At 38.3% G+C, this 15304-nt stretch overlaps 1 protein-coding gene across 1 annotated transcript; it reads right to left on the reverse strand.

The window, feature by feature from the left end:
* Positions 1-614: 614 nt before the first annotated feature.
* On the reverse strand, positions 615-15304 carry LOC144345988 (uncharacterized). Its single transcript, XM_078007051.2, has 2 exons — positions 15180-15304; positions 615-4890 (listed from the first exon to the last, which is right to left on the reverse strand). The coding sequence occupies exon 2, from the start codon at positions 4836-4838 to the stop codon at positions 1128-1130; it is 3711 nt and encodes a 1236-aa protein (XP_077863177.1). The 5' UTR covers positions 4839-4890; positions 15180-15304; the 3' UTR covers positions 615-1127.

Below are 15304 nucleotides of genomic sequence, written 5' to 3' on the forward strand. Positions count from 1 at the left end.
CTATCGACATTGAAAGATGGTATGCAAACAACACCAAACCCGATCGAAATACACATGCATAATATGTAAAAACGAAAGTATAAGACCAGAAAAACTAATCTGTAGACAAATGATATGTATATACAACACATTTAACGATCAGTCTGAAAATGGTATTTTGGTTGCCATGGTGATAGTATATACAAATGTTGTCTATTAACGTGGGTGATGTTTGGGCCAAAATTGGAAACATTGAAACATTCCCATGTTGGTTTGGAGAGTAAAATTATCCTCCAAAAGAGTAGCCATGACTTTAGAAGTTATTTAAATTTAATGGTTTTGGGTATCAGATGAACAATATGAGGTAACCAGCTAAGGGCCAAAGGCACCATTTACAAAATAGTTCCATTTATAGTCCTGCTTTTATTCTCAGAAAATGTTGACAAAACTAGAAGCAATGTCTAATTGTGTCTGCTCAGTTCAAAATTACGAAAATGTGCACAAATACTATGATGAAAGAAAAGGTGGAAGAACTATTTCAGCAGTAGCATGAAAAAGAAAGTTACTTTAATTTAAAATAATTATTTTGTGTGATATATGTTTGTATTTTTGGAAGAAAGCAGCAATGATCAAACTTATTTTGTAACATTGAAACATCGAGTTTATTTAGTTTACTATTGAGACACATATGTATGTAAGTATGACTTCTTTTTATGAGTTTATCTTATAACATTGTGGTTGAATTCCAACCAAACAATATACATAACAACCATAAATATAATATAAAACATATATTAAAATGAAATATAAATGTTTAATAGATGCTTGCGACTAACATAGAATTTTACTCAATATGGTAAAATATGCACTGTTGAAATATATCCCTAGAAACTCCACACATAATCTATCATAAAATAGTCAATTTTTTGGATACTTGAAACGGCGTAATAACACGTTATGTGTATTACTTTCTAGTCATGCTGTTAAACAAAATTGTTAAAATTTTCAATTTCAACTCACAGTCTTTATTCGACAATCTAGTAGTAATTTCCTTTTATGGTGAAAATGGCGACTGTCACTTGGATGTCAGTAGAATTAATAAAATTAATAAATTTAATAAGAAATAAGAAAGGCACATAACTTTCGATTCAATCATCAGTGTATTCTATTAGACTTCTAAGGCCCTCGCCTTCTTTACTGTTACATTTTAATTTATCAAACCTACCATTCATTTTATTCACTATAATGTCACTCCACGGCACCATGTCAGTCACCATAACGCTCGTGGCATAACAACTTACAATCACGAGTTTTCGCGTCCGTGATTGTACTTCATCAAAGATGAATCCACTGTTATTTAAAAATGATACTGATGCTTTTCTTGCGAGAAGACCAAGATACACATCGTCGTCAAGTGATAATGGCCCGATAACACCTGACATGGTATACAGAATATTTGATATAGATTTTGACATAATCATTCCTCTTCTGTCCAGATATAAAGGAATGTGTTGTATTGGAGAGTCACTGTTTTCTCTCATGACTGACTTCAATTCACCAGCCGCTAAGTCTGGAGAGTCTTGTTGTTTCACAAATGTTAAAATATTTGCTATATTCACGAAGACAGTATCATCAACATACATGACATACGTGAACTCCTGACAATTCAAATTCGTCCAAATCAGGCTTTGTAGAAGTCCTGTTTTATTCACGTATGCTGTTTCTGTGGAATCAAACAGAATCATATCCCCAAACATAGTTTTCTCGTTTTCTAAATATTTCTGTATAATCCCATCTTCATGATTCTGTACTAAAAATAGTACAACCACTTTGACATCAAGGACGATGCCTGATGAAGCCCAAGAGAGTCTTTGCAGTTTTCTCTCATGTGTGTTGAACGGGTGCGAATAGACAACAATGAGAAGATAGGCAGAATTACAGCTTTGTTGGACTGCCGCATTCCACCGCCTTCCTTGTAAAGTGAAACCAGGTACGTTGTTCAGATAAGTATCAGGCTGACTGCCACATGATTCGGAAATATTATGCTTGCTCATAGAGAGTTGTACAGCATATTTGTAGAAGTCCTTAGATAACTTGTGGTGGGATACAAGAGACTTGTGTAAAGAGCAACGATCTCGATATATCCCACTCATATCAAAATGTATGTGAGGGTAGGGCGCCACGCCCATATTAGATATGAGATTTCCGATATAAAGATCTTCCCATCGAAAAGGTCTGGTGTTCATGGAAGCATTGTAAACCTTTTTAACTAAATCACCAGACATCACGTATGACGGACCAGTGCAATAAGGAGGATAGGTATCCAATGGCCAGATGTTGTTTGGAGTGTACCATTTGCTGTATACATTTCTGATAGGCGGTGTGCCTACTAAAGGGTCACCAGAATAGAAATTATGTTTGGGTGCACCAGCAAGGAACGTCACCATGTTGTCAGTATGCAGGAACACATCATCATCTATCTTCAGTACATACACAGCTTGTGGACAGTGTTCAGCAACATAACGTACTAGCATGAGGCTTTTCAACACCAAGTGGTCATAACTCTCAAAGAACCCCTGTTGCAGGATATCATTATAACGGTTGTTTTCCTCGTGAATGGCTAACTGTAGATCAATGTTATTTATTGGAAGTCCTAACAGGAATAGTACAACAGTTCGCCATGGATTGTTATTTTGTTTATCATAGAATTTACCCCACGTGTCGCGAATTGCTGTGCGGGTTGAAAAATTCTGGGGTGATGTTAGTACACCGATTAGAAGAAAAGGTTTCGCGTTTTGACCAGTACATATGTTTGGATGATTGATAAGAAAATTGTAACTATGTGGGTGAAACACATCTCCGACTTCTTGGTTTTCATTGAAATGCGAGACATACTTTATATGAGAGAATTTCGTGTTATCCAATGTGCAGTTTTCAAACTCAGACCACCCCAGGTCCCTCAAGTATTTATACATAAAAAAGGGTACATCAACTCGACTACACCTAGTAACCATAAGATGTACCAAATCACAGGTAGAGTGCTGACTACCCACGGTATCAAATCCTGGATGTGATGTGGGCACAAAACTTATCTTATGCAATATCAATCCAATATAAACATCTTCAAAGACAAATAGCTGTGTGTGTTTTGCAGAATTGTATGTCCGATTAACCATGTCACCTGACATAATGAAAGCTAAACCACTTGGGTAATAAGGATATGATGTAGATGAGTACAGTGTTTCGCTAACGTACCATTGACTTGTGGGTTCGCGTATTGGTCGCTTGTTACCAAGTATATCACCAACTACTAATCTAGAAGAAGGAGCTGTGTATAAATACCACATAATATTCTGCATATTAAGAAATGCATGATCATCAGTCTTCATTACATACTCCACCATTGGACAGAACTGTATAACCCACTTAAAAGACATCATCAACACTAAAGATTTGTACACAGACGTCTGCTGTATTTTAGGGATGATAATGTCACCGTAGACTGCACTCTCGTCAAGTAATCTTTCATTTACTCTGTTATCTTCAGATAGTCCAACAACAAACAGCCTTAAAATAGTCTTTTCAGGATCCAAATTCAAGTCAGCTCCCCATGTGTTTCTGATTGCGTGGCGATGCAGTTCTGATTCCGCATCAGAGATAGTCAAAAGTAGGAGGAAAATGGGTTCCATTTGGTCTTCGCATAATGTTGCATGCGTTACTTCAAAATCATAAGAGAATTCATTCAGTATTTTAAGCTGCACTGGATGCTTTGATTCTGGAGCATTTTCTACATGCTTCTTGTAATATTGTTCACATTTCATACTTTCTAGATCTTTCCCTAATTGAGCCATGTGGAATGCATCCTTTACAGGCCATATAAATTTATTCCTGTTCCGGCAGATCGTATTGCCCTGCTTGTCATATGTTAAGGCACTTTCACGTTGAGTGAATCCTGGATGGTTTATTGAAACTATTCCAATCTTCTTCAAGAGGTTTTCTAAAAACAAATGTTCTAATTGAATTGGTTGTTCAGACAAAGATGTTGCATATAACTTCTCAACTACGTCCATTGAAAGTAAATACACAGGCGTTTGTAAGTATGAATGAAGGTAGTCGGAATCAACACTGCCTGGTGAGTGGTTGTTTCTCCTTATGTCGCGGTCAGATTCCTTCATTGTCTCAACATTTCCTTCTGCTACCCATGTACTTTCTTTCTGTTCCAAATAGTTTAAGATATTATCATTGACAATCATCACATTGTCACTGATTTTCAACAAAAATCGTGCATTTGGACAGAACTCTGCCGCCCATTTGATAATGCTGATCATTTTTAAGGAATCTTGATACTTATTGCCAAGCCTTATATGAACAATGTCCCCATTGTGATGATTTTCTGACTTGATCGCTGCTTCTTCCTCGCCATTGTTTGAACCTCCAACAGCAAATATGATAACAACACTGCTGCTTTTTGTTCTTAAAGCGTTCATCCATGTTTCTCTGCTGACTTTCCTAGACCTACTGTCATTGATATTTGAAGAGACTACGACCAAGAGTTGAATATGTTTCTTGCTGCTGCAGGCGTTTGGAGCGTTAATCTGAAACTCGGACCAGCCCTTTACATACGAGTCATCTAGGTTAGAATCAACATGCTGCTTTTTGGTATCCACCAGAGTTGGGAAACCATGTACCTGAAGCTTATCTGGCATCTGCCATTGATGGTTTGCATTCGCATCACCTAGTCCCACGTGTCCCATCGGAGTGCCGCCATTGCACTGGTTGTTACTGTATAATAATATGATTACATTGAATAGGCAGCACACTGCTAATAGTAGGACAAGTGTGGATAGTGACCTGACCATTGTTTATTGAATAGTTTGCTCCAGATAAAAAAAAATGTGATTCTTGTTCAATCTGTAAATAAACAGAAAAAATGTGTCACTCTATATGTCCATGATATTCCCAACATTCTGTTAAAAAGAACATATTTCTTGGGCTTCCGATGTTCCCCGAATATCCTGATATTTTTATCACTGTTAGTTATATGCCTAACTATATTCCAATAAGTCGGACACTATAGCGACAACGTAATGAAGTGATGCGATTGGGTTAAATAGACAGACGCCTTTCTCCAGTAACAACATTGTTTTGATTTTAGTGTAATCGTTCACCATTTAAAATAGCTTGTTGTCGCTGTAAACGACATTAATTTAACCTCCTTTACGTCACAGCAATATTGCTGAAATATGTAAATGAAATTATTACAATAAATAGTTCACGTTGTCTGGTAACGGTTTATGGTTTATTTATGTGTAATATATTTCGCATTCAGTTAAAAACGGTCGTTTTAATATCGTTACTCTGATTGGCCCGGTGGATTGACCATATGTTTATTTACTCTTGAACTGAATAATTAGCTTCTCCACAACTTTAATTCAGTTCAGGTACCCTTGTCACATACTGTAAAATGACTAATTTTCACTGGGTTTTAATTTCGCTGATTTACCATTTCAGGCATACTAGTATTACCTGGATGAACGCTTTAAGAACAAAAAGCAGCAGTGTTGATATCATATTTTTAAATTCACGGTTTTATCATTTAGATAATGTGTTCAGTCAGCGAAATGAGCAAAATTAAAACCCAGTGTGTTAGGATAAACTTAATTTGTTCACTTTGTACACGTCATATAATACTAGATGTGATTTCTGATTGGCTGAGGAGATGATGTCATGTATAATTAATGAGTTGTACCACAATTCCTTGCGTTGTGTTCTTCAGTGTTATCTGTTAATAAAGTACTCGCATAGATCACTTCGATTCATTGTCTAGCCTTGTATTTTACAAGATGGATCAACGATGTCCAACAGGTTATGGGCCCAGGACGCGGTTGCTGTTTGACGGTGATGAATCGAAGTATGAACTTTGGGAGGTGAAATTCCTCGGGCATATGCGCCTACAAAAATTGGATGAAGTGATTGCACCAGCCCAAGATGGCGCCGAAGAACCAGAAGCGGGTAAAAATAAGGATGCGTATGCCGAGCTTGTGCAGTGCCTCGATGATAAGAGTTTATCGTTAGTTATAAGGGAAGCACACAACGACGGACGAAAGGCTCTCAAAGTTTTACGCGAACATTACGTTGGGCAAAGCAAACCTCGAGTTATCGCTTTATACAATGAGCTGACGACACTGTTGATGAAAGACAGCGAGGATGTGACCGACTATATAATCAGAGCCGAAAGTGCCGCTACGTCACTCAAGGCTGCAGGTGAGGTGATCAGTGACAGTCTTTTAATCGCCATGATGTTGAAGGGACTCCCCCCGCAATTCAGAACATTTGTTGCCGTCATAACTCAGAGGGAGAAGCAGCAAACATTTTCAAATTTTAAAGTAGCGTTAAAGAGCTACGAGGAGACCGATAAATGCGGCCAGCAGCGGGAAAACGTACCCGTGCAAGATGGTGTGATGAAGGTCACGCAAAGCCAAATTTTTTCAAACAGAGAGCGGGCACGCCAGTTTCCTTCACAGACGGGAACAAAATGTTACCGATGTGGCAAGATGGGGCATAAAATAGCAGATTGCTGGGCAAAGCCTAAGAAGTGGTGCGACGTCTGCAAATCCACGACTCACGTGACATTAGAGTGCAGACGAAAAGATGCGGTCAAAAGCAGTAATGACGAAAATGAACACTCATTTTGTTTTGCGCTCAGTCATGATAATTTTTGTAACTCTGTAACTAAACAGCACAGCTTGTTGGTAGATTGTGGGGCAACTACACACATTGTAAATGATAAAGCAAAATTTGTGAGTTTTGATAGAGATTTTGACACGAAAAGCCATGTGATAGAGCTGGCTGATGGCAGCCGTACAAATAATGTAGTTTATGGCAGGGGCAATGCCTGTGTTGTATTATATGATGTAAATGGTCATGCTCATGATGTTATTTTAGAAAATACTCTATATGTACCATCTTACAAGCAGGATATTTTTTCTGTTCAGGCTGCTACAAGTAAAGGAGTATCAGTAAATTTTTATCCAAATGGTGCCAATATGAAAGCCAGAGATGGTACAATTTTTGATGTAGAAAAGGATGGTAGATTATATTTTTTAAACAAAGTTTCCTGTACATCTGTTTCCAAAACATTAGAAGAGTGGCACAAAATTTTGGGACACTGTAATGTCAAAGATATTATTAAATTAGAGAGTGTAGTTGATGGGTTAAAAATAACTGATAAACAAGATTTCAACTGTGACACCTGTATTTTGGGGAAAATGGTTCAAACCTTCAATAGAGAAGCTGATAAACGGGCTACAAAGCCAATGGAGTTTGTCCACTGTGACCTAGCGGGGCCAGTTGAGCCTATTGCTAGAGATTGTTTTAAATATGCTATTTGTTTTACTGATGATTATTCAGGTGCTGTTTTTGTATATTTTCTTGTTAGTAAGAGCGATACTGTTGCAGCAACAGAAAGGTTTTTGGCTGATAGTGCACCCTATGGTGTAATTAAGAGGTTAAGATGTGATAATGGTACTGAATTTACCTCAGAGAAATTTAGGTCCTTAATGATCAAAAATAAAATTAGTCAAGAGTTTTCAGCTCCATACTCACCCCATCAAAATGGCACTGTTGAGCGCAGTTGGCGAACATTGTTTGAAATGGGCAGGTGTATTTTATTTGAGTCCAAACTACCTAAACAGTTTTGGACTTATGCAGTTATGGCTTCGGCTTACACACGTAATAGATGTTATAATCCACGGACAAATCAGACTCCATTTCAATGTTTAACAGGGAAAAGACCCAACTTGAGTAACTTGAATATGTTTGGATCTGTGTGTTACGCCTATGTTCAGGTAAAGACAAAGCTTGACCCTCGGTGTACCAGGGGTATATTTGTAGGGTATGACAAGGAAAGTCCCGCCTATTTGGTGTATTTCAAGGAAATTAATAAGATCAGAAGGGTCAGATGTGTAAAATTTGTAAACGAGTTTGAACATGATGTAAACACTAGTGATGTACTTCATGATAACGATTTTCTCCTCAGAAAAAATGATATTATAAATGATAAAAATGAACCTCAAGCTGGTGAGCTTGAATGTGAGCAAAATGCCACGAAAAGTGAAGGGGAAGTGAGAGTTAGATCAAAACGATTGTATAGAAGGCCAGAGTATCTTAAGGACTATGTCACAGTCACTGATGACAATGAAAATAATTGTGTTGACTATTGTTATAGAGTCTGTAATGTACCAAACACTTATCAGGAAGCTATTGAATCGCCTGACAAATGCAAGTGGCAAAAGGCTATGAAAGAGGAAATGTCAGCTCTTGAGGAAAATGATACATTTGATTTGGTTACCTTACCTAAAGGCCAAAATGTAGTTGGTGGTAAATGGGTTTTTAATTTGAAGGTGAGCCCAGATGGTGTTGAGAAACATAAAGCCAGATATGTTGCTAGAGGTTTTTCCCAAAGGCAGGACATTGATTACCATGAGACTTTTGCCCCAACAGCACGTATGACGTCAGTGCGAATGTTAATGCAGTTAGCATTGTATGAGAATTTTATTATACATCAGATGGATGTAAAAACAGCATATTTACATGCCCCGCTTGATTGTGTTATTTATATGCAACAACCAGAGGGTTTTATTGTAACAGGTGAAAATAATGAAAATTTGGTGCTTAAGCTCAACAAGTCTATCTATGGCTTGAAACAAAGCGGGAGAATGTGGAATCAGATGTTGCATACATTTTTGATGAGTGAGGATTTTGAGCAATCTTTAGTCGATTATGGTGTGTATACAAAATGTATTGGTGATTGTAAAGTGGTAATGATTGTTTGGGTTGATGACATTATAATAGCAGCAAATAGTGAGACTGTTTTAATGAACATCAAACAATCACTCAGTCATAAGTTTAAAATGAAGGATTTAGGTGTTTTGTCATGGTTTCTGGGTATTGAATTTGATTGCCGTGAGGACACTATAACAATGAAACAAACAAAATATGTGGAAAACATGCTAGACAGATTTGACATGAGTGATTGTAAGCCAAAACCCACTCCATGTGATATGGGAGCTTGCAAAGCTATAAATGATCAGTCATCTCCACTATCAAATGATAAAATTTACCGAGAGATAGTTGGCAGTTTAATTTATTTGATGACTGCAACTAGACCAGATATTTCATTTATTGTTACCAAGTTGTCTCAGTTTATGTCTAAGCCTTTACAGAAACACTTGTGTATGGCTAAACATGTATTAAGGTACTTAAAGGGAACACAGCATTTAGGGCTAAGGTACAGTCGTTTAGACTCTGAGCCAAGTTTATTTGGATACTGTGACTCAGACTGGGCAGGCTCTGATGACAGAAAAAGAATTTCTGGCTATGGGTTTTTGTTAAGTGAAAGCGGGCCACTCATTTCATGGAAAAGCTGTAAACAGCAGTGTGTTGCCTTATCCACCTGTGAAGCAGAATATATTGCATTGGCCAGTGCTGTTCAAGAAATAAAGTTCTTGAAACAGTTGTTTTCTGACATGGGTGGACAGTCAGTCGGAAGGCCGGTTTTGTTTGTTGATAACCAGAGTGCCATTGCTTTAGCTAAAAACCCAGTGTGTCATAAACGATCAAAGCACATAGACATAAAGTATCATTTTTGAGATCTGAAGTTCAAAATGATAATGTTGAACTTATTTATGTTGAAACCAGTAATAATATAGCTGATGTATTTACTAAACCAGTATCAAAGGCCAAGTTGAATGTTTTGAACTTAGAGCCAATTTAAGTTTAAGAGAGGGTGTTAGGATAAACTTAATTTGTTCACTTTGTACACGTCATATAATACTAGATGTGATTTCTGATTGGCTGAGGAGATGATGTCATGTATAATTAATGAGTTGTACCACAATTCCTTGCGTTGTGTTCTTCAGTGTTATCTGTTAATAAAGTACTCGCATAGATCACTTCGATTCATTGTCTAGCCTTGTATTTTACAAGATGGATCAACGATGTCCAACACAGTGAATAATTAACCCCTTTACAGTATTCGTAACAGCATGTCACTGCATCATTACTGCAAATAGCGCCATTTAGCGACAATGAGTCTTTGTGGCCTAATTGCCCGACGTGCAGCTAAGTCTTCGCTTGTTCCCGGCGTCCCTTGCGAATGGCAAGTAGGGCGCAGGTAACTCGTAATCGTCATATCGTAACACTGGGCCGGTCCAAATGCATGTGACTAAGTGACGTAATTTGAAAACATTCCAAATGCAATAAAACAATGCCCATTCAGTCTGCCTGCTTAGACTTTATATTTGAGATGGCATTTCTCCCTATTTGTGTTTTATTTTCACGCAACTTTTGAGAGTAAAAGAAAAACCACCGCTTTATACATAGAACGAAACGGAACAAACTGTGAACACATGATTACTAGTCAGAATGCTGGAAGCATTACTAGTTACCGATCTCTTGTGGCTTGGTGCGTCATGAGGGCGGAACCAGCCTAAGCAAAGTCTACAATAATACAAGTAACCTGTAGAATGCTGTGTGGGTAATATTTTTATATTGATTTTTGTTGCATTTGCAGCAAATAGTTACCAAACAATGAGAAATCTATAGGATTGAATATACCCCACAGCTGGCTTCACATGCATTGTTCATAGTTCATATGGTGCTTACACCAGGATTTAATTACAGCACCTAGGCGGTATGTGGTTACAGCTAGCCTTAATGTTCGAGTAATCGCAAGAAATTGACATGACAATAGAAATTCATTAAAGACTGCCACTCCCATGCAATTAACAGCGAGTGAAATTCCTGGGATTGAAACATATATTTTGAAGTCACTGGTGTAGGCAACGAATAACTGCAAGTTGACATAAAGACGAGGTAGTTTATTTAATCAGTGGTCAACTAGAGGCTGAAATTATAATTAATTTGTTTATTTCAATTTCTCCTGACGTCAAATAGAATACACTGGTGAAACACGGTAGTAACTGTGGGTGAAAGGATGTTTTGGGGTGTAGTTTACATTGTATATAGAGTGGTAGGGTCGGGTGTAATGTGTTCATTTCCAACTATTATGAAGTCACGTAGAATTTCACTTAATTTATTTTTTCTGACATGTTTTCAAGCATTACATGTGAATCCAATTTTCACTGCGCTGTGTCTCAATAGAGTATGGGGGGAAATGGCATATTCACTGGAATTTATTTCAGGGGGAAAATGTTTTCAGTGATAATGAAGTATTATGACAGATACCCTCCCCGTGGCTTTCATTGCGTATGGAAGTTATTTTCACGAGTGATGCGGTGTATCCTGCTGCCGTACTTTCACGAGCGAAGCCACGGGGAGGGTGTGGGGTTCTGTTATTATACACATGTCCCATATTTGATTATTTCATATTAAAAAAAGAACGTGCAACAAACCGGGATAGAAATTTAGATCGGGGAACCCAATTGCCCATTAATATGCTCCAAGACAGTGCTGCGACCTAGCAACGCTTGTCAGTGTAGAACGCGTGTCGCTGTACGTGTGAAAATAAAATAATCAGACGTCTAATTTAAGTCATTGTCCGAATAAACAACTCGTGGATGTTTAAGCGCGGTGGTCGTAGCGCAGCGCGTGTTCGAATTTCATGTAAATAAACAATGTATTTTACACGCGTTGTATACGTCGCTATGAGTCCCATATCGAACAGGACGCGACACGACGACTGTCGCCCTTTAGTTGGGACCACGACAGAACCAGAACTTAAACTGGGCGACTACGATACACGGTTGATGTTGAAGTTAAAAGTTCCTCCACAGATCTGTGCATTGGCAAACATGCCGTGCAACTGCAGTACTCCACTGACGGAATGACTTTCGTTGAAATCGGTCGTCGCTGACTCGTGAGCTGCACATTACAACCTCGTTTGTGATGTTGCTTGCTTGTCGTGGATGGACTGAGTCTTGGTTACCGGTTAAATTTTGCTAATTTGGCGTTGGTAATCTTTATTTGGAACTGAGTAACGCCGCAACGTCGCCAACAGAAACCTCATGGTATATCGATGTTGATGGTTGCGACTCCATATTAATCGGAGATTTCACTGCGGGTCCAGGCAGCGGGTGGATCTTCCGAGAGCCCTTCAAGATTTATAAAACTCAGATTCCAGGTGGTCAACAAACATTAAGTTCTCCCAATCCTAGTATTCTATGTGATGTACATCTAACATGCCAAAAATGCTGGTGAGCGATTTGAACCTGACAAAAATACTTGAAATAGATACCAGGAAGGGGAGGGGGGTAAAAGAAAAGTTATATAACATTTTATTATTCAATAATTTATTAAAATACATAAGTTTGTCCAACTCCCTGTGATACAACACCTCAGACATAGCTCATTGTACTCGGCTTGAGTGTGGGCAAAAAGTTACTATTTGAATTTTTGATATCAGTTTTCATTAATGAGAAAGTTGACCCCGAAGTTAGAGTAACTGTTCAGCAGGAATGGCTTTTTAACTCTTCTGTGATTTTTTTTGGCTTGGCTGATTTTGTCACGGTTCATACTTGACAGGCAGGTCGTACCATCACTAATTGGAAAAACAATCCTGACCCACCGCTACCATGGCAACAGCCAAAGTCTTGTAATAGCAGTGCCCAAATGATCATGCCTTTTATTGTGGCTACGTTGCGCACTGGTAAGAGATCACCGGCGCCGACATTGTTACCACTGTCAACGGAATCCCAACGCAGCTTTGAACTTTGAATAAAATGTAAATGCTGCCTCCAATCTAGAAAATACTATCGCAAAACGGTTGGAAATAATACATTTAACGGCTGAATACGTCCTAACAATAAAATAAAGTGACTTCTAATGACTGCCATGTTATTTTGCGAACCTCGTATAAGGTGCCCGGTTTTAGTTATAAACAGACGTTAGCTTCACGTTCATGTCCCTTCCATGATAACAGCCGAAAACATATTGCTTGTTTTTTACCGGTTTTCATTGGCAACCGAAGTATTTTTATTTTGTAAACAAATTTTCGTCTGCTATTTTTATTCAGTTCAAATCGTTCAGCAACATTTTTGGCATATTAGGTGTACATCACATGGAATACTACGATTGAGAGAACTTGATGTATGTTGACTGATTTTTATCATAGTACGAAGTACCAGGAAGTTACTCAGTTCCAAATAAAGATTACCAACGTCAAATGAGCAACATTTGACTGGTAATCAAGATTCATATAATCCATGGCTAACAAGCAACATCACAAGCGAAGTTGTAGCATGCAGTACCAGTAAGTCATCCCGTCAGTGCAGTACTGCAGTCACACGGCATGTTTGCCATCAGCATTGTATTCAAACGAATCACGTGGTGTGCCGTTCTCGTTCAAACCCGGGATTCGATCAATAGGGGAGTCCCATTAAAAAAACACATTGCAAATCATGCAAGTTCAACATTTTCAAACCAATATACTAAATAAAACAGAAATGCTCAGAGATGTAAATGAAGGATAGATATTACTTTTCACTATACACATCTCTGTTGATACTATCCCTCACATATTCTACTCCCAATTACTCCTGCGTAAAATGGACTAGCCTCTTCATGTTGACATTCAGACTAAAATCACGTGACAGGCTGTTAAAATTGGCTGTTGTATACTCTTTCGCCGGTCTGGAAAAGGTGTTTAATTAACTCACATTCAAGCAACAATGCAGATTTCCCAGTGGGAGTCAGACTATTCGACTCTGCCACTAAAAAAATAGGGGTGTTTTCAGCAAAAAACGAATAACCCTGGAATACACACAATATACTGAATTTCGGAACAAATCGTGCATTACTTACAGCAGCAGAATACCACAGAAATATCAGACGAAACATGAAAACACTATATATTGTATTTCAGCTTGAACCCTCTATATTGCAATTCAAGGAATTAACCCCATATGTGCATCCATTTCCCACCTTGGTATCACCCACCCCTGAAAACAAACTCTTAATACCACGCTGAAGCGTTTGGTAAAAAAGCGTGTTCAGTTGTGTAGTCTCTTGTTTACATAGACTATGACGTGTCTCACAAAAACATAATGTCAAAACAGTGTCGACGCCGAGAACGGCATCCATCAATCTCCCACGTGGGGTTATATTTCTACGAATAAGTGTTCTGGACGCAAGGATCTCTCAGATGGAGAATCACGGCCTCCATTTTATTCCATGGCGCCACATTGAAGCGAATCGCCGCTAGAGGGCGTGTTATTTGTGAACGGGCAAGTATACTCGTAAGGGACGACGTCAAAAGATCGATGTCGGATAAACAATTTATTTGCTTTAGTTTGGGGGTGGGGGATGACTTCAAAATGTTCCATCCTACAAAAACAAATTTATTTTTTAATGAAGTCAAAAAAAAATTGGAGTATTTGTAGTTCGTTTTTTTTAAATCCAATCATAGACAAAAATAACAGAAAATGAAAAAAAAAACCATCCAATTCGAGAAAATGGTTTAGTCCGGTAGAATGTCTCAGTGTGCATTTAGAAAAAGAAAAAAAAACACAGAAGTAGAAGGATAGTGTTTCAGTCATATGGGAGGTTTTTGGAAAGTAAATGAGGTGCTACAATGAATAAAGTGATGAATATACCCCGGGAATACAGTAATACCCCGGGGGGCTACTTGCATAGAAGTGCAATACGGGTATGTGCCGCCCGACTCGGTGTCATTTCACGTTATTTTGTTTAGAAGTGGGTGGTCATTTATCAATGGTTTGGTTTGGAAGTGTGTAGCATTTATTTACTTTTTCACAGCCAAATACCGGGAAAGGCTGAATAAAATGCATCGCCCGGATGCGCTCACTGATTGCAAAAAAACAAAAAAAAACATTAGCAGCCAAATTTCCAAAACACTAACCACGACCCGGGCCGGGACCGGGGTGGTACAGTGACTTACTCAAAGGGCAGTGGTCGTCGCGCAACGCGTGTTCGAATTTCATGTAAATAAACAATGTATTTTACACGCGTTGTATACATAGCTATGAGTCCCATGTCGAACAGAATGCGGATCGGAGACCACCGCTCTTTAATTTAGTGATTTTTGAAGCGAACTGTTGTTCATAATATTATGAACACTGCTTGACGATCTTTCACCCATTTGTATATACCCGGTGCTTAATAATAGACACGGCTCAATAGTGCTAATATAGACATTTCTATAGTAACCAATCACCACTTACCGTTGGCGGTATAATACACGCGTACTACCGATCTCAGATTGAGGACGAAGCCAGAATCGTCATTGGGTTATATACATCCAGAAACACATTTGAAATACGTGTCGTTTATCACAGTACTAACCTGG

The sequence above is a fragment of the Saccoglossus kowalevskii genome, chromosome 18 (genome assembly GCF_978046115.1).
Source record: "Saccoglossus kowalevskii chromosome 18, keSacKowa6.1, whole genome shotgun sequence".
NCBI lineage: Eukaryota > Metazoa > Hemichordata > Enteropneusta > Harrimaniidae > Saccoglossus > Saccoglossus kowalevskii.